General features: G+C 35.6%; 1 protein-coding gene across 1 annotated transcript; it reads right to left on the bottom strand.

Annotated features, from left to right (window-relative positions):
* Positions 1 to 1,158: 1,158 nt before the first annotated feature.
* Positions 1,159 to 25,886, bottom strand: LOC140154959 (uncharacterized). Its single transcript, XM_072177621.1, is given in 9 exon segments — positions 1,159 to 5,204; positions 5,206 to 6,308; positions 6,310 to 6,419; positions 6,422 to 6,513; positions 6,516 to 7,350; positions 7,818 to 7,907; positions 10,717 to 10,878; positions 11,275 to 11,348; positions 25,528 to 25,886. Coding segments are annotated over 9 exon segments (3,402 nt in total). The 5' UTR covers positions 25,877 to 25,886; the 3' UTR covers positions 1,159 to 4,617.
* Positions 25,887 to 25,968: the final 82 nt, after the last annotated feature.

Below are 25,968 nucleotides of genomic sequence, written 5' to 3'. Positions count from 1 at the left end.
TTTTGGTACAGGCTTCAATGTGAGTTACACAAAACAATCTGATTAAATTTTACTCACCCCCCTTTATGCTCAATGAGGAATGGGAACAGCAAAAACAAGTGAGATGACAGAAATATACTTTTCACTATATATCATTTACAGCTTGCTATTAGAGCAGGTACTTGCTCTTGTGTCCAGCCTTTGGATTATTCCAGACAGCACCCCTTTCATCAGATCAATTTTAACAGCACCCCTTTCATCGGATCAATTTAAAAAACAAATTAAAACAAAATATGGAAACTCATTTGAAAAGACCACATGTAGATCTGTCATCCTGAATTACTTCCGATTTCTTTTTCAAGATGCTAAGTTAATAACCAGATAATTGTTAACTAGAACACATGTCAAAATGTCATTTATAAGTAGAAGTACACTTGTAAACCAAACCTCTGTACCAGCTCAAATCATTGAACATTCATCCATATTTCAAAGTTAAACACAGAATACTTAACAAAGAAACAATCTTATAGGCCTATTTGGTTTTGCAGGATTATTAAATGCAAGACAGATCAAAAACCTTTGTGAAATGGACCCATGATTTCAAAACATTACATGTGATATGGTCAAGCAAAATGTTTACCACATTATTTTAGTTTACCAGAATAATGAATTCAGATATTAAAGCACTAGTTTTCTGTACGCCACATTCAAAATTGAACAAGTTGTTTTCCAGAAATTAAGAACATCTATTTTAATAAGGGAAAAAAATCTGTATGCTTGAACTTAGCAGAGCAACTAAAGCATATGAAATTGGATCGATTTATTGGTCGAGCTATGAGTTTAAAAATATTGGACGAGACGTAGTCAAGACTCGAGTCCAATATTTTAAAACTCATCGCAAGACCAATAATATTGGGCGTAAAGGATCCAATTTTATCATTATTATGTGTTGGATCCAATATTTTCACACACTTGGATTCATCAAAACATAATAATGTAAAAATTTGTGCTTACATGTAAATGAAGTTTTACAGCAACAAGTTCATGCAGGTCATTAGTGGAGGCAGTACAGGACAGCATGATCCAAAATTTTTCACAACTCTTGTCAAGATCTGAAGTTTCTCACAACTTTATCAGGCAGCATATGCAGAAATTATGTGATGATATCTGGAAGTTGCTTGATGTTGTTCAGTTGTATAACTTAATTTGATGAATCAAAATTTTGAGCATTGAAATAGATGCATGAAATTGGAATTACAAATTTCAACATTTTAACAACAAAGTGAGCTAAATTAGAGACCAAAGTTTTCCATTTTACTGGCAAAAGGAACAGTGTTTTGTTGGAAAACTTCTTGGAGAAGACTTTGTCAGACTAATTAATGTCATTTTAAGCTTTGTTTTGCCTTAAACACTCCAAATTCATGCTAAAAATAATATAGTCTGCCCATGATGAGGTGATTTTGCAATTTGAAAACAGTTGGAAACTGGTATTGCAATTTGCAGAACAGAATTTGCCTTTTGAAAATGGAAAACTAAACTAAATAGAACAAACAGGGCTTTGTCAACCTTTTGGTTTGTTCTCTAACATCAGTAATGTGGTCACTTTTGTGGTGTGATTTGTTTCAGTCTTTCCAACCCCTCTATTCATACCATTTCTGAATGCAAGCCTGGTTAAATGTAATCAAGGTTAAAAGAAACTGATTAGTTTATGTACGATTAAATTAATACTGGTCTCTATACATAATGAAATTAATTAAGTTTTCACATCAATAACAATCAGCAAATTAGTAAAATAATTTTTTGTACATTGTAAAATGAACATATTATGTACAATAGTCGAGACTATTGCCAAAATAATACATACACAGGAAATTAAAATGTAAGAAAACAAAACTTTGATATCAAAACATTCTTGCAAGTTGCAACAAATTTCATTGATGTCATTTATGAAGAATTATATTCATTTATCTGCTAGCTTTTTGGTGATAAAAAACAACCCAGTTCTATGGACGGACAGACTTGCCAAGGTGGGTTATCCGTTGGGATTTCCCCCCTAAATGACCCTAAAAATCATCAAAAGATTAAAAAATCATGATATTTTTTTGCATATACAGCTAATATTTTTAATCCACAAAACCCAAAATTTTGGTCAGTCAGGACCGTAGAACTGGGTTTTTTTTGGCTGCCTTGGGCATAAATTATCACTCAATTATGGGTAATCTTACATCACAAACACAAGTTGCAAATTAACAATAAACACATATACAATGTACAACAATAAGATGAACTAAAATGAATTAACTGTTAAATTCAACTCTTGTAAAATAGGTTAAATATCAGTCGGCATTGAAGACAGTGGATACTGGTTGCATGCCCCCAACTTCCACAATATGCAAGTTGTGAGAACTCTTGTTTTAAAATTCAATTTTCTCGATAAGGTTAATTATTGGTTAAGTACTGTTCTTTGTACAAACCTTGCAGAAGAAATTTTACAAAACTAAATGGTATTCGGTTCAACCAAACTGGTAAAATCAGCTCAATATTGTACAGCAACAAAATATAAATATACTATTTTCAAAGTTTTAAAAATATTTTTCAAAGAACATTCCCCCTGTTCATAATTTGTTTGATAATATAAAAGCAAATATACGTGGCAAGCTCAATTCCATGTTCACAACCGGTGAACAGTAAACTGGACATGCAGTTAGTCCAGTCTAAAGTGTTTTCAGTAATAAATCTAGTTTTAACATATAGGCCTATATTCAGGCAAATGGGGTTCTGTCAATGTGTGCTGAATTATGACCAAGACTTAAATGAATATGAATAAAGCAGTGTGGTAACTGGTATGACTGTGACCATTCAATACAGTACTTATTTTCTAGACAAATTATGTGAACCACAAAGTCATATTTATACTGTGTCTTTTCTCAAGTTGAGAGTGCCGTCAGTATGTTTATGTGGTTGATAGTATGCGAACAAACCATCTTTCTACATTGTTGTACATGTTATTACATTACTATGAATTGCATTAGCATGTGCGATTCAAAACTGCCGCTATGAAATATACTTATGGCATCATTGTCCCGGGGTACTGTCACCTTGAGATGAGACACACTATAGGAAGATTGCACCTCCCATGTACAATATCCATCTTGGAATGTATTGAGGAAGTTTCAATTTATTGATACTAAAAATAATATGTTCTTTTACCACTGTGAAAACACACCTTCAAACCAAAAGACTTACCTGGTTTTTTTTCAGAACTTACTGTGCAAATGAATAATACAAGACCAGGTGGAAGGATGCAGAGGATATAGTTACATAATAAGCTTGTAAAGAATGGTATAAAAATATTTCAACTCATCTTGGTCATCTTGCACAATGTTACTTAAAGGGGCATTTCATGTTCCACAGCCTCATCCCCCTACTTACTCATAAAAAATAGTTGAGATTTATACTATCAGAAACCTTGATATGTTTGTGTACATATGTATAACCTTTCTTGCATATTTAATCATTTGGCAAAGACATCATCCAATTAGCATTTTGTCTGCCAGCAGACAGAATTTACAACACAGTAGCCTATGACTGTAATATATACTGCATAACTCGCTAATTCAATGTCAAATTTGGTAAATAAGCATTTTTTGTGGATATCTATTGAATCAAGCATTAAAAAGGAGGATGCTAAAATCATGAAATGCCCCTTTGTTTTGCAGATGAGATACTGTACAAATGCAAACAAAATTCTGACTGCTCTGAGCCACTCTGTCTGTCTCTTTATCTACTTGACGTTACATCTCTTCAATTTTATGCTATTCATCCAGACATCATCAATATTACATAACTGCAGTCACTAAATTGCTCACTTATTTTGCAGGCATGAGAATTGATTTTTTGAAAACTGCCTGAAAAAAGCATGTGAATTTAGCATTAAAAGGCCCAAAATAGGCTTAAAAAATCATAAAAATGCATAAATTTGGACAACAAAATTGCCTTAATTCAGGCAAAAGCCTGAAAATTCTCATGCCTGATTTTGACTGACAAGTACAACAAATGAGTGCACATTGCAGTGTATACATTGGGAGGCAACAGCCTAGTTTAGTTCTGTTTCACTGTAGAGAATGAATGTTGGCTGTGGACATATATTTTGCAAAACAAGATTAAAAGCTTTAAAGTGAATTTAGTTCATTTTGGGGTTTGATCATGACAAAACCTGTTTCCTAAGTAGCATTTTTATCCATCCAAATCAACTAAAAAGGTTTTTGAATTGTTGCGTTTGTTTATGATCTTATTTCAGCATTAATTTGTATTCAACTTTTCCTCACCATACATTTTGAGGCACATTTTAATATTACACTTGCTTTCAGAGAAGAACGGCAGTCCCTTACACAGATTGACATGAGCGCCCTATTAATGAACGACATACGCAGAACTTTGTTTGCGCCAACCAACATTTTGATGCGTAATCGGCCAATCAGATTACCGCGTCTGTTATGATTGTCAGAAGATTGAATCAGCCAATCAGAACCCCATTTCTGTGTTTACGCTGTGCACGCTCTTAAAATGTAAACAAGTGCCGTTCTTCTTTGACGAAAACTGTAGTGTCCAGTTACTTGCAGTACTTGTGATCTACCGCTAAGGAACACTACTGGAGCTTCCATGCCTAAGTCTGTAAGCATCTTTAGTGCCTTTAGCTCTAACCACTTTGTTACGATTCACCTTTTCTTGTCTATCAAATTCTTTTTGTAGTTCCAATGCAACTCTCCTGTCTTCCTCTTCTTGTTTCAATCTTTTCTGCTCCTCTGTCATAAGTTCCATGTACTTCCACAGTGTGTTCCTTCGCTCAGTTCTTGGGGACTTCATAACACCTGCTGCACTATGTCCTTTAGGGGACTTCCGAACACTACCACTCCCTTTGAGTAGAGGTGGAGGCGGTGAGAGAGAATTCTTAGATGCACGCGGGGATGATGACACTTTCGGACTGGACACAGTTTGCTTCTTGCGTGACCGAGGAGATCGCTTTACTTTTGGGCTTTCACTCTTTCTTATCACCTCTGCAATGTGATTCAAAGGAGGACTACATGCAGTTCTTATTTTAAGATGATCATTTTTCAAGTTGCATACTTGTCTGGTAGACACTGGATTGTCATCTTTCTTTGAACCATTTTGTACTGTTTCAACTAAAATCCCTTTTCCAGGACTGGGACCATTTCTTAGCGTTGGCTTCAAGTCCTCGTCTGTGATTTTCAGGGCTTTGGTTTGTATCCGACTCACCAGCAGCTGAGTCATTCGAGCGCTTATTGTCACCAGAACCACCAATTACAGTTTGTGTTGGAGTTGAAGGCAGTATATTAGGTTCCTGTACATGTTTCACTGGAGTTTGTTTCCGTTTAATGATATCATCACTAACTTTATGTTTCACTGGAGTTTGCTTGCGTTTAGTGATATGATCACTAACTGGAGTTTGTTTCCCTTGATTGATATCGTCATTAACTGGAGGAGTTTGTTTCCTTTCAGCAGCAGCATCACTAATTTGAGTTTTTATCCTTTTAGTGATATAACTAACTGGAGTTTGTTTCCGTTTAGCCACATCATCATTAACTGGAGTTACTTTCCTGTTAGTGACATCATCAGTAACTGGAGTTAGTTTCTTTTCAGTGATATCATCACTGACCGGAGTTTGTTTCCTTTTAGTGACATCATCACTGGAAGTCTTTGATTCTTTGGTACTCTTAATTGACAATTCTTTGACACCAACTTTGCCCTGTTTTGATGTTTTTAACCTCATCTTATAAACTTTGCTTGGACTTTTTTCACTGCTTGATGCAGACTTTTCATCAGGAGAAACATCTGCACTGTCCAGAGAAGACTGTTCTGAGTTTGGCTCTTGTACAACAGCCGAGGTATCACAGTTACTTTTACTACAAGATGCTGTAGTAGACTCTTTTCTGCATTTTACAAAATCATCCATTAAAATTTTCCGTTTTGCACCTGAGCTTACAACAGCTGCAGTTTTTGGCACTTTGGGACAATGCATGTCTTTCTTTGGCTGGTCAGATTCAAATCCACTAGAAGAAACAGCTTTGTTGCCGCTTTTTTCCGAGTCTATGCTGTCTACATTTATTACTTGGCGCTTTTTCATTGGGATAGCCTTTTGTGTTCCCACAGTCCTTCTCTCTTTATAACCACTTTCTCCACTTGCGGGTATCCTCTGCCATTTGGCAGCGGGTTGCATGAATCCATCTGAATCAGAGGAGAACTCAAACTTAGACAGTTTCCGCTTTGTACTCGAACTGATTGTGTTTGACTTTCTTGCCTCTGGTCTTGCAATCTTTTTCCAATGCTGGACTTTTTTTACTTGTCATTGTACCTTTGGAAGTAGCTTCCACCAGCATGTGACGCTCTTCAACACGTTTTTCAAATTTGGCGCGGACAAGGGAGGAGGATCAATAAGCGGAGATTCTGTACCTACAGGTGTTTTCATATCTTTGAGATTGCGAGGAGTTGCTTGTATGATTGGCGGCGACTGCCACGACCATCTGCAAGCTTTTTACGAGCTGTTCTGGGTGATGATTGGATGGGTCGAAAATGACTCAACTCATGTGAGATGCTGTCCACACTGCTCAGGCTATCAGACCGCTCTCTCTCAGTCTGCTTGTCACCATCCTTAGACTCAGATGTATATTTCTGAAATGCACCTTTCTTTTGAGGTCTTCCTCTCTCATGCTTTGTGTCTTCCTTAGTCTCTTTGCTAGTTGCTTTACACCGCCTGGTTGTCACACAAGGTGCTGATGTTGTTGAGGAATGTGATTGAACTGAACTACTTCTCTTCTCTACTTGGCATGGTTCTGATGCACACCTTGGAGATATTTCTGGACCAACTTTCTGAGAAGTATCTGAATTATCGTCATCTTTTGATTCAAGCACAACAGTATCATCTAATACAGGTAGTGGTGGAAATGACAAAGCGCTTCTAAAGGAATTTGACTCACTGCTGCTTATACTCTGATCGGAGGATGTCCTTGTTAAAGTCCTCTCTTTACTATCATCAAAAAACCCAGTTGAATTTGAAACAAGCTGAGCGATTCCAGATGGGCCAGGTTTACTGATGTCTGATCCAAATGATAAATTACTTTGTGGACTTGGTGTTAACACCACAATATCTTTAGAAGTTCCAGGTGTGTTGATGCCCAAAATGATTTCAGGAGATGAACTCTGCTTTCTATTCTTGGCTGCTGGTGTTAGGAAGTTGTCAATTCTCATACATTTAACAGATGAATTACTTGAGCTGCGAGAAGAATTAGAGTGTTTACGCTGTCCACTAGAACTATTTGATGAGTTGGACACAGTTGAAACAGCTCTTGGACTCTGGAAATTAGAAAGAAGAGAAACAGATCTTCAATGTATTGGCACAATTATACAGTATACACATGAACCCATTGCATATTGAGTTGGTATTCCAATATTATGATTTCCCGCTTAATCAAGGTCATAAATGAGGCTTCTGATTCTGCTTATACACAATTGTAACCAAACAGTGGAACAAATAATGTAAGTTCTTTACCCAGTCTAATTTCAATCTAGCTCAACAAAGGTAACATATTTTGTCTGGTTCATACTTCAGGCAGGGCATAAAGGTAAAGGGCCATCCCGCAATTTACAAGTCAGAGGGCGCATCTCTCTTTCGTAGTGACTTGGGGCCTCACTCCTCTGTGCAGGGCATTATACAACATGGGGTATTTACACATCATACTGTACTAAGGATTTTGCAATTCTTCAAAGAATTCCTGCAGGTATAACAATGATGAGATTATTAGACCTGCTAACTTACTGACCTGTATCAGTTGCTCTTCACAATGAAGTTTCCATGCTAAACGCTCATCTTCTTCAGCCTGTCTTTGTAACATCTGCTGCTTGTTCAGATCCTACATAATGAATGAAAATATCAATAAAGTACTTAATCAGGAAATAAACAAGTAATTCCTAAAATTCCTAACATAGTCACAACAACCTACCCTGACTTAGCCTAGCAATAGCCATATCCGAAGACTGTGATTGTTCATTTCTCAAACAGTCATGCTTACTCCAGTGCCCGCATTAAGTGGTACATCGCATCACAATTTGCGACGCATTCACAGACAACCACAAAACGTTTTTTCCATACATTGCAAAATTGCGACACAAAATTTTTACATACATTTTTTTACGTTACATGATGTATTGTTGGTTGATTTTCATTATCAATATATTATTGAAAAAATAACACTTTGATGTTTTGCAAAAGTTCATTCTACAAATCTTTGAAAATTTGCTTGATTTATTGTTGTTTATGAGTTAGGCCTAAAAAATATTGTTTGATTGGCATAACCCGACCTACCCTAAAATTAGGCCCGAGCCCATAACTTTTTTTTTTTTTTTTTGCCAAAAAAAAAATAAATAAAAATAAATAAATTAAAAAAAAAAGAAAAAAAGTTCCAAAGCCTTAATCAAAGCGAAATTTACAGCTTAAAAGTAAAAAAAAAAAAAAAAGAATCCCGACCTACCTACCCGAATTTTTTTATGTTATACCAATCAAACAATTTTTTATATACCAGCCCTCGAATTAAGGATCTGAAGGGGCACGGCAACTTTTTTAGGGCAAGTTGATAATTGCCTTGGATTTTCACTGAAAAGGCAAGGCAGCACGGCAGTTTGTAATATTTCAAGAGGACATCATTGGCAACTGTTGAAAATTTGAGAAGGGCACCAAGGCAATTTCTCAAAAGTGAAGAAAACACACACAAACATAGATAGATGATTTTATAATGAAGGGGCAGGGCTGGGGCACCGGACGGCAACTTCATTAGAGGGCACGACAAGTGACTGCCTTGGGTAAAGGACATATTTTGAGGGCATTACAGCAGTGGGGATGGGCACCCACGGCAAAATGCCATGGGTGCCGTGGGTTAATTCGTTTAGTTTTACAAAAGTGTTGCTGTTTCACCTCTCTTTACAACATAACTCAAGAACCACAGAGCCTACAAAAGTATATATTTGAATTCTTCTACACACTCGTTATGAAATGATCAGTGCAAATTGGCAAGATGCTGTGAACTACCAAATCGCAACAGTTTAAAATAGTTGCTATCCTTAGCCTGAGGTCTGGATTTGCACAGTCTAACTTCCTGGTACATTGCCCTTTGCAAAAATAAATAAATAAAAATTTAAAAAAAGAAAAAAAAGTTCCAAAGCCTTAATCAAACGAAATTTACAGCTTAAAAAGTAAAAAAAAAAAAAGAATCCCGACCTACCTACCCGAATTTTTTTTTTTATGTTATGCCAATCAAACAATTTTTTTTTAGGCCTTATATACCAGCCCTCGAATTAAGGATCTGAAGGGGCACGGCAACTTTTTTAGGGCAAGTTGATAATTGCCTTGGATTTTCACTGAAAAGGCAAGGCAGCACGGCAGTTTGTAATATTTCAAGAGCACATCATTGGCAACTGTTGAAAATATGAGAAGGGCACCAAGGCAATTTCTCAAAAGTGAAGAAAACACACACAAACATAGATAGATGATTTTATAATGAAGGGGCAGGGCTGGGGCACCGACGGCAACTTCATTAGAGGGCACGACAAGTGACTGCCTTGGGTAAAGGACATATTTTGAGGGCATTACAGCAGTGGGGATGGGCACCCACGGCAAAATGCCATGGGTGCCGTGGGTTAATTCGTTTAGTTTTACAAAAGTGTTGCTGTTTCACCTCTCTTTACAACATAACTCAAGAACCACAGAGCCTACAAAAGTATATATTTGAATTCTTCTACACACTCGTTATGAAATGATCAGTGCAAATTGGCAAGATGCTGTGAACTACCAAATCGCAACAGTTTAAGGGCTGGGGTATGAACGTTTGGACAGTATTTATTTTGGGACATTAGAGCACATCAGACATATCGCATTGCATTCTGAATACGAAGAATGTCATTCTGATATCAAATAATTTTGATTTTTTGAAATTCGCAATTTAATACACATTTTATGGCAAATCCTTAAAAATTGATATTTTGATATTTAACAGTACTTGAAGTAAACTTTATAAATCTGATGATTTATACTTAAAGTGTATGTAGGTGGGATGAAAAGCCGACGATCAATTGAAAATTTTGACCTTTCGTATTGAAGATATATATGGATTTTTTTTCCCAAAACACCAAAAAAAACTAGGTCTTTTTGGGAAAAAAATCCATATCTTCAATATGAAAGGTCAAAATTTTCAATTGACCGTCCGGCTTTTTCCTCCCTGCTACATACACTTTAAGAATATATCATTAGATTTATATCTTATATATCAAAAATTTGAAAAATATCAAATTTTTATAATTTGTCATAAAATTTGTATTATATTGTGATTTTTAAAAAATGAAAATTATTTGATATCAGAAAGACATGCTTCGTGTTCAGAATGCAATTCGATAGGTCTGAGGTGCTCTCATGTCCCACAAAAAATACTGTCGAAACGCAATAAACGCTCATTTTGGATCCCTTAAAATAGTTGCTATCCTTAGCCTGAGGTCTGGATTTGCACAGTCTAACTTCCTGGTACATTGCCCCTTTGCAAACTTTGAGGCTACATGCATATCATTATCATCCAGATCCACAGAGGGCACATGCAGGACAATTATTTTCAGTGCTTGTCCCCTTTGTGATAAACCAAGCAAATTACTAAGTACTCTCAAGCATATCATAATTACCTCGGCAAGTTTACGAGCCAACTCTTCATCTTCTCTTTTCAGTCTTTCTTGTTCTTTTCTTTCCTCCTCAATCCGCTTGACTTCCTCTTGTTGCAGTCTTTGGATGTATTCCTCACTACGTTGTGCCTCCGTCTCTTCTTCCTCTTGCCTCTGCTTACGAGCCTGTAGAAGATAGATAGACACCTTTGAATTTTATAGCTTTATCTATTGCCACTACACTTTGGTTCATCAATTTCTAGTGAAATCAGCACTTTTTATACCGTGTCCGTACACATTGCATTACACATGCACCAACAAATTTAAATTGCGCAAGTTTATCAACATGTGACTTGACATTGCGACCAGCGAAATATGCAACTACCCACTCAACTCAATTATTAAATAATAAGCATTTTGAACAGACCTACTTCATTATAATACCAAATTAGGCAACCTGGACTAAACCATTTTTACCTTGCACAGAGGGCCCTGCCCTGATGGAGGGGGCAGGGGAGGTAACTTGCAAAATGCCTTCAAATCTTGGTCAAATAAAATGTGACAGGTCTACTGTCTACATACCTTTTCCATTTCTTTCTCATACTCCTCTCGAATCTCACCAGGTTTACATACAACAGGTTTAGTAGGTGCATCATCTGCAGGTTTTAGGAAAAAATAAATAAATGAAATACAGCATTAGAATTATTAATAAATTTAATGTCAAAAAAACGCATTTGGAACCAAAATATGCAAATTGCAACACAAATAACGCAATTGCGTATTCTTAGCAGCCCTAGATTAGAACTAAATGTACTAAATATGCTTACAGACTTGACTTACCGTAGGTTATAGTAGGGTGGTCACATGAAAATTTCAAACCCACCCCTGGAATTACTTTTTCTGTCAGGATTATTCCTGCTGCAAAATGATTTTAAAAACCTTTTGAATCAACTCAGTCGGACAATCCGTTGCGAAGATACAGCCTTTGAAAGATTCACAAAATTTGCCATTTTTACCCCATTTTTAGGAAAATCCTGATTTTGTCATAAATTTGCATATTCACGGAGCGATAATTGTGGGAATAAAGCCAAAGAAGGCATGATATGGATTGTTTTTGTTTATTTAATGTTCATTTAAATGCAAATATTAAAAATCCAGGGTCATAATTGCTATACTTGCTTCTTTACAACATTTTTAAAATGGCTGAAATCACAAAAATAACTCTTTTGCCAGGACTTTTGAGGTAAATATATGTGAATTTCACCGTTGAGGGCGCTATTATGTGCCAATTATGACCTTCAAAGGCCTGTATTTCCTAAACTACACAACCAAATTGTCTGATTTTTGCACAGGATTTTGCTCTGAGGGTCTAGATTGTAAAACTGAATATAGCATAATTGTACATCTTTGGGAAAATAGTTTTATTTGATGACAAAAAATTATTTTGTGCGTAACTTTTTTATGCGTGACTGTACAAAAATGCTATATTCACCTTCATTGCGAGCAGAATATTTTCTATCTAATTAGGTAGTCGGGTTTGCACAGAAGTTACTAGGAGACAAATTATATGGAATTCAAAATGCCCAAAAGTTTTCCAACTGCTGCAGAATCTGTTACATTTCCACCATTCATTTGTGTATGTAGGCAGGGGTACACACAATAGCTAGCATTGTGGCCACCCTAGTTATAGGCATGGAAGCTCCAGTAGTGTTCCTTAGCTGCAGAGATGCCAACATTAACATCCAGAAAATAGGGAGGATTCAAACAAAAAATAGGGAGGTTTTCAAAATTACATGCAAATTCAATGGCACAAAACTTGCCAGAAATAAGGTTGCCAAATTTGGGTGTTAAAATGGACAAAAATGTTTACAAAAATAGCGAGCCTCCCTATAAAATAGGGAGGGTTGGCAACTCTGTAGCTGTAGATCTTTTTATTCTAATTTCCTATCTGATTGACATAAAGTAAACATAAACACAAATTTACACAATCACATTTTTTTCTAGTACCAGGGTAACATACAGATTTTGCATTTTTGGCGGGAAATCATGAATTTTTACGTTTTTTGGAAAATCCGGGTGCGTTTTTGCCCGTTTAAAAAAAAAAAAAAATCGCGTATTCTTAGCAGCCCTACATTTACCTAATAATGGTCTTAACATTTTGGCACCTGGTCCACACCAAAATCATATGTACCAGGCTCTACCTTTTTAAACAGAGTCTGGTACATTGTAGTTTTAGCAGGGTTTTGTATTTTACAATTGAAATTTAAATGACTCTTTTTTTCTGTAAAAAATGGCTCCTGATTCACTAGATACTTTCAGGACCAGGAGCTGCTTCTTCCAAATGTGTGGCTCCTGGTCCAGATCTGCTTATTTTGAGGCTTGACTTTGTCCAATTTTTTTTCTCATTTCTTCACAAAATGCAAAAAAACGCAACAAAAAAAATGCAATGGGTGTAGTACCTCCTAAATAATGCATAGGAACAATTCTCATGCGGAACCAGACCAGCCCTCGAATTAAGGATCTGAAGGGGCACGGCAACTTTTTTTAGGGCAAGTTGATAATTGCCTTGGATTTTCACTGAAAAGGCAAGGCAGCACGGCAATTTGTAATATTTCAAAAGGGCATCAAGGCAACTGTTGAAAATTTGAGAAGGGCACCAAGGCAATTTTTCAAAAGCGAATAGATGCATTGCTGTCAGCTGAATTCCACACCAAAGTAAAATTCGACTCTCAACTTTACACTAAAACTAACCTGCTTGCTCAAAAAACCTGCTTAAATACCCATACAAAGCAATAAAAAATCAACAGTTTAATTTACTTAAATTTTGCGATCCCTACATGTAGTTCTGAGCTGCAAAACTGACTCGAAAAACGATGAAACAGCTGTAACTTTGGTAATAATATTGATAAAATTCGCCGGGATAACAACTATTTCGTGCAAAACATATCTAGAGATGGGCTCACATGTACAAGATAAGACGATACCGGAAGAGGGATCGCCATCGGTTTGCAATGGGAAGTCAATGTTTGCTAATCGAGAGATCAATAATTGATTTGCCCAGCGCTCGGATTTTGTTCACGACATGAGGACACTTTAATTAGTTACTAACAGCGTTTCTGATTGGTCGATAGTAGGCTGAAGGTATTTCTCTGACCAATCGAGAAAATGAAGTCAGATTTCTAGCAACCAGAATTTACCAGGTAATGTATAAAAGCCGATGTGATTGGCTTACATAGGGGTAATGAATATTAATTGACAACAAACTATTGTGTATACTGTGATTGATAGCTGGGTTACAATCAATTCTGTGGTTACGATGCTCAAAATAGCGATCGTGTTCAAGATTTTGGATTTAATTTTCCACAATTTTTTTGGGTTTTAACCAGTAGGCCTACTTGTTAAAATGATTTTATAATGAAGGGGCAAGACTGGCCGGCTAGGGCACCCACGGCAACTTCATTTTAGGGCACGGCAAGTGACTGCCGTCGGTAAAGGACATATTTTGAGGGCATTGCGGCAATGGGGTGGGCACCCACGGCAATATGCCGTCGGTGCCGTGGGTTAATTCGAGGGCTGAACCAGACTTGAGTGGCACTCAACTGAAGCGATGGGTCAAAAGCTTGTCAAAATACAAACTGTCAGATCATAAAGTTCAAAATACATGTAGAGTGTTAGCTTGTAGCCTTGGATACGGGGTAAGTCCAGATAATTTAACTCACTCGGCCATTGTTGATGAGCATATCGTTGCGTGTGAGAGAGCATGTATTGAAAGCTTCCCTTAACCTCCTCCCACCATCTATAAATTACCCCCCCCCCCTTCTTAGGCAATAATAATTTATATGCCACGTGTATAAACGGTGTATTTTTTCTTTCGAGATATAGACTTTGAAAAATCGTTAAAAACAAATGAGAGCAATTCTAAAATGTTTACTTTTTGCCTAGCCCTTGATGGGCCGTATGCTTGTCATGCTTGTGTGTGATTCAAACCGCCCTCTGTTGTTTCAAGCTAGGCAAAATAACACAGGAGTGTCTATGGCAGACCACATAAATCCCTTCAAAACCCAACTTTTAAAAACCTTGATGCATTTGTAAACAAGTTTGATAACATTTTATTACGGTAGTGTTTACTTTGAAACCAAAGTTAATAAAAAAAAATCAACTTCTTCCATGTAAACTATAGTGTTGATCTCAAAGTTGATCTTTTTTTAAGGATTTAATATAAGGTCATTTTCACGGTAAAGGGTGTAACTTTTGATTTTTAGGGTCAAAATTTCAAACCACTTAAATATGTTTCTGTTTACTGTAATCATGCATAGAAGCAACTTAAATTCGAGTAAAATAGTGTTTCAAGGCTTAAACCTTTTGATTTCTGATAAAAAATTTGACATTTCCATAACATTTTGGTTAAAATCTAAGAAAAAATGTATTTTACATAAGCTCAGAAAATTATGACATGAAAGCTGGAATACATGTGAAATCCCATTCCAAAGTAAGTCAACAGATATAAGTTAAATTTTATACCATGTTTTGCTATGTTTGTAATTGCAATTTTGAAATTTTTTAACATCAAGGGTCATTTGCAATGGAAATTTCCCAACCTTAAACATATTTTTTAAGTTTTAATTGGGTTCCTAAAATAATTTAAATGTCTAACTTCATGTACAAATACTACTTGATGAAAGGAACCTCCCAGCCAAGTATCACAGAAATTGGAGTTATTTTTTAGACTTGGCAATTCAAGCGATTTGTGTTTCGGAGGCTTCAGTTAAGGGCTGGGGTATGAGCGTTTGGACAGTATTTATTTTGGGACATTAGAGCACATCAGACATATCGAATTGCATTCTGAATCGAAGAATGTCATTCTGATATCAAATAATTTTGGTTTTTGAAATTAGCAATTTAATACACATTTTATGGCAAATCATTAAAATTGATATTTTTGATATTTAACAGTACTCAAAGTAAACTTTATAAATCTGATGATTTCTACCTATAATGTATGTAGGTGGGATGAAATGCCGACGATCAATTGAAAATTTTGACCTTTCGTATTGAAGATATGGATTTTTTTTCCCAAAACACCAAAAAAAAAAAAGGTCTTTTTGGGAAAAAAATCTATATCTTCAATATGAAATGTCAAAATTTTCAATTGACCGTCGGGCTTTTCCTCCCTGCTACATACACTTTAAAATATATCATTAGATTTATATAATTTACCGAGGACTGTTATATATCAAAAATTTGAAAAATATCAAATTTTATAATTTGTCATAAAATTTGTATTATATTGTGATTTTCAAAAAATGAAAATTTTTTGATATCAGAAAGACATGCTTCGTATTCAGAATGCAATTCGATAGGTCTGAGGTGCTCTCATGTCCCACAAAAAATACTGTCGAAACGCAATAAACGCTCATTTTAGATCCCTTAACAACACAGGTGATCATAAAAGTAAAATATTTGGCTAACTACTACAAGTTGACATGAAAAAATAGGTAAAAAATATCACAATTACCAATTTTCATGCTTTGCTTCTAAGTATTGAATTTCAGTTGTGACAAAATTAAATTATCACAGCAAGTCATTTTTTTTTTGTTTTGGAGGCTTCATGTTAACAATGGTTAAACATTGCAGAAGTAGTTTTTTTGAAAACAACACTGTTGGGATCATCTAAGCTGTTATTTTCTTGTGTGTATTCAATCAATGATTCTATGCGGCAGATATTGTAGATTTATAACATGGTAATTTTTTCACCCATTTGTTAAGTATGGTGTTATTTGCATGTGAAGCCTCGAAGCGGGCTTTCTTGGATATCAGTATATTTTTCAAGCATTAACCATAATATCAATTTTTTTTTAATTTATGACATTCTGCACATATCATGCAACAATTACAATGCAGATATCAATATGGAACATACCAATTTAGATATGCATAGATGATAATTAAGCTTACTGTTGTTTCGGAGGCTTCATTTGTTTCGGAGGCTTCAATTGTTAACGGAAAGTTTGTATTGGGTCCCATTTTCAAAAGCGGTGATATATATCTCCATGATTTAAAAACAAGTGACTTGAGGATCTACTTTGCTACATTTTGATAAATAGATTGGATGAGCTCTTTTATTTATATTTGCCCAAGCTTGCTGAACAGTTTGTTTCGGAGGCTTCAAAAAAGTTAACGGAAAATCGGCTCTTTGAAGTCAAGATTTTATAAAAATTTTAAAAGCTTGCAAATCAACTAATTTTTGTTACCCATTTCAAGTTAAGATATCAACTGTTATGAATCAAGAAGAAGTGAAGAAATAACCAAGAATTATGAACCAAAGCTATACCCACAAAGTTTGTTAACAATTGTTAACGGAAAATGAAGCCTCGAAGCGACAAATATCGAAGTCCGGTTCTCAAAAATACATGGCTGTTCACAATTAAATCTAATGTGGCAGTGTTTACTGAACATATGACCGTACTTTCAGGATAAGAAAAATTATCCATGAACTAACTGAAGAAAACACAGGGTTTTACAAAAATGTTACTGTTTTTACAGTTTTTCAAAATGGCAATATTAGGTACATTTAAGCCTGCTAAAACTGAACGCAGTAACTCCCGAAGATGATTATGCTACCCAAGGTAGCTGCTAACTAGATGACTTATGTGGCCAAAAATCATGGAATTCTGTGGCTTTATTAGAAAACTACGGATCAAAATGTTAAAAATCCAAAGTTACACCCTTTACCGTGAAAATGACCATAATTGAAAAATTTTAGTATTATCTGAAGTACGATATTGACATTATACAGTGGTTGCTTCAAAATGATTTCAAATAAATATAGTAAAAAAAAGTACTCGCAACCTGCAACTTGTAAGTTAATTTTTTGAAACAGCTGTACCGCACTTTGATTCTTCTTTATTTGAAAATCCAGCAAGTCCTAATTTTTTATGAAGAAAAATATTTCAAAATAAAATAGAATTATTAAACATGATCAATATCAGTAGCGTGCACAAAAGGCGAGGCGGGGCAGGGCCCAGCTGGGGAAATGCACCCCCCACTTTTGTTGGTCATTCTGGGGAAATCAGTCATTTTCGGGGAAATCAGTCATTTCTTACACCTTACACTCCTAATCAGACTCCATTCGGGGGAACTGAACAACCTGGGCCCCCACTTTCAATGTGCTGTGCATGCCACTGATCAATATCCTACCAATGTCGCATCCCTCCACAACCCCATCGACCATAGCGACGGCCCTGTGCCCAATGAATACGGGTTTGGAATTTTCGATATTTGACACTATAGCCAAAATAACAAATTCTCGATCATGAGAGGATGTACCTTCTGCGTCAGCGTAGTTTTTCATAGAATAACACGATCGCGCGACCTGCATGACCGAACCTTGACCTTGCCTAGCAAGTAGCAACGACCGTGTGATTGGTCAATTCTCAAAAGCTGTGTTTGCGCCATAAGCGCCGGTATTTGTGTAGTACGCTCGACGCAAGTACCTGTGCATACCCAAGTTGGCTCTCATGATCGAGAATTTAATATTTTGGCTATAGCCTATAAAGTTAGAGGGGAGGGGAGGGGGTTAGCCTTCTAAAGGACTTTCGTTTTAGGGCTTCATCAAACTTTTGGGTTGTTCCCTTTACACATTTGCTAGTCAGCCAAATTGGCCTAAACCGGGGCCCAAACACAATACATACATATTTACATAGAAATAAAAGAAAAAATTGGTCATGGAAACCTACATAAATATGTTGTCTAGTATAATACATGTACTATACTTCACTTGACCCAAATATATGATTTTTTTTGGTGATGAGACAATCGCACATGGAATTTTAGAGGGATGGATTTTGACAGCAGTTCCACATAGAAAATCTGCACTATCATGAGACGAATATTCCCATGAGACTATGCTGTTTTGTTTTTTAATTGATACAATAATAATGGCTGAATATTTTTGATGAAAGTCAATCTTTGACAAGATGTAACTTTGCTTCGGAAAGTGCTATACAAAACGGTTTTAGTTTTGGCTTTCTTTACTCAAGGGCTTTAATTTGATAAAATAATGCAGTTTGATGGCAAATTTGAATTCACCTTTCATACTAGATGACAAATGTACAGTTTGTATTGTTTTATTATTGTCAGTATAAAGGCTAAAAGTTGCGAGATCAGCGCATACGATGATTTACGCATTTGTATAGTTTGTGTGTGAAACTTAGTGAAAACAACTCACCATTTCTCATCCTTTCAAAACTCCAAATACAATAGGAAATTATTTGTACAGAGTTTAAAGATGGAATTTTCCGATTATGTAAAGTTTTCCACAAAAAAAGAACATTAAGCATGTTTTTTAATGTCATGAACTTGTTGAAGTTCAGGAGTTACGACCGTAGCGACTCGATCAACGGGACACCATTTTTTCGTCTGCTTGAAATTCACGAAATCTCGATTTGGATTTATCCACGAGACTCCACGAGACTTACCTGGATGATGTCATCATTTTATAGGGAATTTTGTGACCTTTGCACTCATACCAAACACGACGGGGTTTGTTTTGGGGAAAGCCCCTAATTTTTCAGTTTTTGAGGTCTATTTTTTAGACTGTAAGATTTTCATGGTTTTTGGCGTAAAAAGTTGTTGAAATGGAGCAGAAGGAGGTCATTACACCTATATTACACCCATATAATATGAAATTTTAGAGTATTTTAAAGATGTTTGTGGTCATTCTTCTGCAGTTCTAAATCCATCGCGCATAGATGCGCAAAGGGAATTACTGTGATGACCCGTATTTGCAATTGGAGAAGTGGTGTGGTGGCGGTGCACGTGTTGTTCCTGATCGGGCTGACGCCGGGGTGGGAGATGTAGCGCATATCGCGTCATGTCGTATGTGGTAAAATGCAAAATGCACACTTAATTCAAGTGATATTATTTTTGTTACTACTTTTAATCAACTCTATGATACTTTAAGAATTTGTATAATTTTTTTTCAATTTTTTTTCACTTCCTTTGTATTTTTTTTTTTCAATACTAAAGTTGAGTAGTGCAGTGTCAGATGAGGTTGACAAGTAACTAATGGCACTGGCAGAACATGTTCATGTGTTACATGGGTCATATTAGATTATGATTACATATTCATTTGTTTATTTTTTTTTTATTTATTCCTTTAAATTCATTCATTCCTAAATTTACTTGTTTATATATTTATTTATTTATTTCTTGGAGGCAATATCATCGTCTCTAAAATAATGCTGTAATTATTGTACGCAAAAAATTGACTCACAAAAAAACCCAGTAAACTTCACATGACTTTAAATAGGCATAACCTCCCCATATTTTAATAGAGCTGATTCTGGCACCATTGTCTTTCTTTTTTAATGCCCTTTACATTGATACCAGATTTGTAAGTGTTACTTGTAAAAATATTCAAGTGCTAGACAAATAAATCCAGGGTACCGTAAAACGGGGTGAATCGGGACACCGGGGTGAATCGGGACAAAACACAAAAAGTTTTTTGACACCAAATTTTTCAAACCTAATTGATTGTTTTGTGTGTTTCTCTTCCCATGTTAAAAAATGGACTGTCAGTATCAGAATGGTGGCTTTGCACATGTGATACAGGAAATATGGAGCCCAGGACACTAAAATGAAAATTTCCTCCAATTGCTCCAAAAATGATGTGGTCAGAACTTTATCCCTCCCAGTGGAACCATTGGAGGAAATGAGCTGAAATGCACAGGGACCTCACAAAAAGTGTCATACATGTGCTGTAAAAGTGAAAATTTGGTTAGTCCAAAGAAATGTTTAATTTTGTTGATTTTTGTACTTTTCAGATTTGAACTTTTGAGAACGGGGTGAATTGGGACACAATGTACTGTAGCTTTAATGGTATTAAGTTTGGATTATTCTCTATGTGGCATCACCTTAAGCCTGTAATAGTTAGTTGTCCTCTACCCGGTACCACCCACCACTAATTTTAAAAACAGGAAGTGAGTTTATACTGTCCAGGTACAAAATTTTACCACACCTAATTTTCAGAATTCCAGAAATAATTTTTTGAAAGGATTTTCAGGTTTTAAATAAATATGTACTTTGTTTTTAAAATATTGTTATTAAAGGTCCGTAACCCGATCGACAGCATCATCCCCCGATTTTTTCATTGTTGATGAGGTTTTGGTATCACATAATAGATACTATTTTTCTCATTACTATCCTGAAATTTGACGCTCCAAGTCGATGTATTTCGGAGAAATCATGAATCACAGCGGTTTTACAGGTTACCAGTTTGTAAACAATAAAAATTTCTTCGGATCATGGGAAGAGAAAAAGCGAACTACGCTAAGTGTAGTCTCGCGGCCAGACTGTATGTGGCTATCACGAGGATCGACGAGTGTCAGACCGACGCAAACTGGCTGTGTAGGAGACTACGCTAAGTGCTGAGGAGACGGTCTGCCGTATATAATTAAAACAATTCCTTGGTTATTTCAGTTGGTGAAATAGCTCAATTGGCTAAGCGCTACCGTTCTTTTACCCATGAGGTACCCTGTTCAAAACCGGTATCGGAAGGTTTTTTCCTCTCCATTTTTAACCCAAACTTTTTTATATTCATTTGAAATGTACATATTGCAAGGGGAAATATATTTTGTTTCCTTTTTTTCTGAAATGGTACTGAAAAAAAAAAAAAAAAAAAAAAAAAAAAATATTTTCCGTTCAATACGGGCCGGGCATTGCAGCATGTCAGCATTCGTCATCTGAACGGGAATTGTTGTTGTTGCATGCCTACCCAGAATGCAATCCACGTATACAAGGTCTTGGATTGCAAATTTGGCTATTTATTCACATTTACGCTGAAAATGCTCTCGTTTTTTCACAAAGCAGCATAAAGGGGGAGATATTTGATATTATTATGTAATTTTAAAGACAATCCATATCCAAAACCAATAGGGTTACCCCCCTTTAATTTGTTTGTATCTTTAATGGTATAACTTGTATTAAGATATGTATTGGTAAAACAGACCTATTTGCACCTTCATTGGGCACAGGTCATTGGGTAGCTCTATAATTTGACTTAGAATTAGAAAATTAGAAAAACAAATTTGAAAGCCACCCACCCTTAACCCAAAAAAGTTTTGGAGGACAACCATTTGAACTATATTGTTGTTAGTCTTATCCTGAAGTTCCAGTAATTATTGAGTTAATTATGCTTTGAAAATTGCTGTTAGAGCTGGAAAATGTTTGCCAATGTTCAATTTGTTGGACTGATAGAAATCATTCGCGAGTTGTTTTTAATGGCACTGGTTGCAAGTTGGTACCAGTATGGTATTGCTAAATTGCCCATAATGTGTTTGGCCAAAGGTTGTTTTGCTTTATGCTGTATGTACATGATAATTGTTATTGATGGAAAATCACATGCAAGTAGCAAGAACATTTAACAGTTGTCTGCAATATGTGCGAGTTGTCCATTTTTGACTGGAAGTCACAGCTCGCTCGTTATTTTTTCCTTTAAAAATGACACACGTTTATCGGTATTTTTTTTTAATGTTTAGGCCAATTACAATTGATCCTTAGTTTCCTGTTTCCCTCGCGCGTCCAAAATCAAGAATGGAAAAATATTTAATTATTTTATTTTTGTTTAGGTATTTTCATCTTTTAATTGACTTTTTAATTACTTTTATTTGCTAATATCTGTTTTTGATCATCTCAACTTTGATTATGAATATAAAACAAGAACATTGTAGGGTCCCCTACTAATATTAATGTAAAAAATCAGTTATAAAGGTAAAATAATTAAATCCGTAGTCTTAGTCAAAATGACCAAATGGACTGTTGATAATAGTCACGACCACATTTTAAAAATAAAGAAAGTAATAGATAATTAATAATTAATAGATAATTAATAATTAATAATTAAAAGTCACCTCGTCCTATATTTTCAAACTTGAAACAGGAAACTAAGAATTAATTGTGAAGGGCCTTAGGGAGAAATGCAGTATTTATTTGGTAAGAAACACTGTAGTATTACCTTATGTAAGTAGTGATAAGAAAAGAACAATGAAAACTTAAGTTTTAACATGAAATGTGAAGGTCAAAAGTTTTATTACTTTTTTACCGTAACAAGTACAGTCCAGTTGAGGGTACCAAAGAACATCCAAGTTATGGCAGTAAACATGACATCGATTGTTGTTAAATTGTTCTAAATTATTAGAGAAGTATTTAAATACTTGTTTAATGTCCCAATTCACCTCATTTGTGGGGATAAAGGGTACAAAAACTAATTCAAACCTTCATCAAATACTATTTACTCTGCTGTCCCGATTCACCCCAAACTCGGGTGAATCGACAGTCACTTTTTTAAAAAAGAGGTAAAGCACTTGAAATCCACTCAATCTAGGGTCAGTCCATGTCAGTTCAACAGATGGCTCCCGCACTACCCTCTCAGAATTTCTTTAAATTTCACTCAAATGTTACACCTATAGCCATTAGAAAAACCCACAAGTTTAGATCCCTAGCCCTTATCGTTTTCCGTGGGGGCGATCAAAAATTGGGGTGGGGGTCTATTTTACCATCAAATCTGACTTTTGAAATAAATGGAGGTTTTAAATGGGTCTAATTGGCCAAATTATATTGGCTAGAGACTCAAAAATGGCTATATAAATCAATTTGGTAGTCAATTTCATGAAAATGAAAAAAAAAATGCATTGCGCACATGCTTGTGGAATTGCCGCGTCATTGAAATTGCGCAATATTACGTATGCTGTTTGCCAAAATGCAAGTTTGACCCCCCTAAAATCACATTTTCTGACAAAATTAATCTTTTTAATGTTTATGAATGTTAAGATCATGTTTAAAATACCTCATCTACAGATTTTTATGAACATTAGTCGTTTACTTTATGAACAGCGCCCTCACAAAGTTGGAAAATATCCTATTTTTTCTCTTTTGGGGGGGTCAAAATCCAATGTGGCCAATCTTAGATTTTCATTTTTATTACTTTATTTTGTAGAGAAAATTATCTTTTAAAATATCCACCATGTCCCAGCGTGGGTATTTGCCTCCTTTATGTCAAACGAAAAGGCCAAAGTTGACACTTTGTTGCAAATCACATACACTGCAAGGTTGCCGAATTCGGCAACCTTTGAATGATGTGTGCAGTAATGCAAGTTTGACCCCCCTAAAATCACATTCTCTGACAAAATTGATCTTTTTATTATTAATGAATGGTAAGATCTTGTTTAAAATGTCATTTCTACAGATTTGTGTGACCGTTGGTCGTTTACTTTATGAACAGCGCCCTCACAAAGTCGGAAAATATCAGAATTTGTCCTCTTTTAGGGGGGGTCAAAATCCAATGTAGCCATATTTAGATTTTCATTTTTATTACTTTATTTTGTAGAGAAAAGTGTCTTCTGTAATATCCTTTATGTCCCAGTGCGGGTATTTGCTTCCTTCATATCAATCAAGAAGGCCAAAGTTGACAAAAAATAACTGAATTTTAGCCTAAAGTTGCCGAATTTGGCAACCTTTCACAAGTATAATTTTTTTTCAATGGGGGATCACCTGACATGTCTCATAGAAACTTGTGTGAGTGCATTTCAGATGATGCTGATTCCATCATGGAAGTTGGTAAGAGTAAAAAAATTTTTTGTCAAAATACTTAGTCATATTTTGCGAAATTTGAGTGAAAGGTTGCTGAATTCGGCAACTTTAGGCTAAAAATTGGTTATTTTTTGTCAACTTTGGCCTTTTCGTTTGCTATCAAGGAGGCAAATACCCTTGCTGGGACATGGTGGATATTACAATAGACACTTTTCTCTACAAAATAAAGTAATAAAAATCAAAATCTAAGTTTGGCCACATTGGATTTTGACCCCCCCAAAACGGAAAAAATATGATTTTTTCCAACTTTGCGAGGGCGCTGTTCATTAAGTAAATGACTGATGTTCATAAAATCTGTAGATGTGACATTTTAAACATGATCTTAACATTCATAAATATTAAATAGATGAATTTTGTCAGAAAGTGGGATTTTAGGGGGGTCAAACTTGCATTTTGGCAAACAGCATGCATAATATTGCGCAATTTCAGTGGCACGGCAATTCCACACGCATGTACGCAATCCTTTATTTTTTTCATTTTCATGAAATTAACTACCAAATTGATAAATAATGTCATTTCCAAGTCTCTATTTAATATAATTTAACCAATTAGACCCCTTTAAAACTTCATTTATTTCAAAAGTCAGATTTGATGGTAAAAATAGACCCCCCCACCCCAATTTTTGATCGCCACCTCGGAAAACGATAAGGGCTAGGGATCTAAAACTTGTGGGTTTTTCTAATGGCTATAGGTATAACATTTAAGTGAAATTTAAAGAAATTCTGAGAGGGTAGTGCGGGAAACTTCTGAAAAATCTGTTGAATTGACATGGAATGACCCTCTAACATTACCAGTATGTAGATCTCATGTGTGGACATAAAATGCACCAATGACTGTAGCAATTGAAGCTACAAAGAAAAAAATACAATTAAAGCCATGCCCAACATGCCCAAACTGTCCCGATTCACCCCGTTTTACGGTACCATAATAAACAAAAAATGACAGACAAATTCCGCTACCCTTCACAACTTCAAATAGGTATAACTCCCCCATACTTTGAGCTATAGAGCTGTTTTGGTACCATTGTCTAAGTTTCTTAATGCTCTTTACAGTGATACCAAATTTGTAGATGTTCCTAGAATAAACCTAAAAAGTGTTGTCCTCGCTACAAGCAAGTTTATGCTAAAAATTAATTATTAATTATTTTACTGCACTAATTTAAATCTTTACATACGACAACATACGTACCTTCCATGTAATCATCATCGTCATCTTCACCCTCTAATCGTTTTCTACACTGTTCTGGAAATGCAGCTAGAATCTCCTGCCATCTTTTACGATTCACAAGACGATTTTCTCTTGCAGCTCGACGAGCCCAATTACTAATTCGCAGACGACACATCGGACAGGTAAAGTTTGCTTCTTCAACATTTTGCTTAAAACACGGCATACACAGTTCGTGATTGCATGGCATGGAAACTGGTTCTATCAAGATACTCATACATATCGGACATAAACATTCAGATAGCCTTAAAGACGGCAAATTGGGCCCTAATTCTGGCCCTATTGACAGGTTTCCGCCAGAATTCGTCGCCATTTTTGCAGATAAAACGGTTGACCTTTGAACTCTTTGACAGCTGAAAGGTCAAAAGCATTAACTCATACTACATAATTTCATTATATTAAGCC

This window comes from Amphiura filiformis, chromosome 6, assembly GCF_039555335.1.
Source record: "Amphiura filiformis chromosome 6, Afil_fr2py, whole genome shotgun sequence".
Classification (NCBI taxonomy): domain Eukaryota; kingdom Metazoa; phylum Echinodermata; class Ophiuroidea; order Amphilepidida; family Amphiuridae; genus Amphiura; species Amphiura filiformis.
The sequence above is the reverse complement of the archived record's forward strand: the minus strand, read 5'-3'. Positions and strand labels throughout refer to the sequence as shown.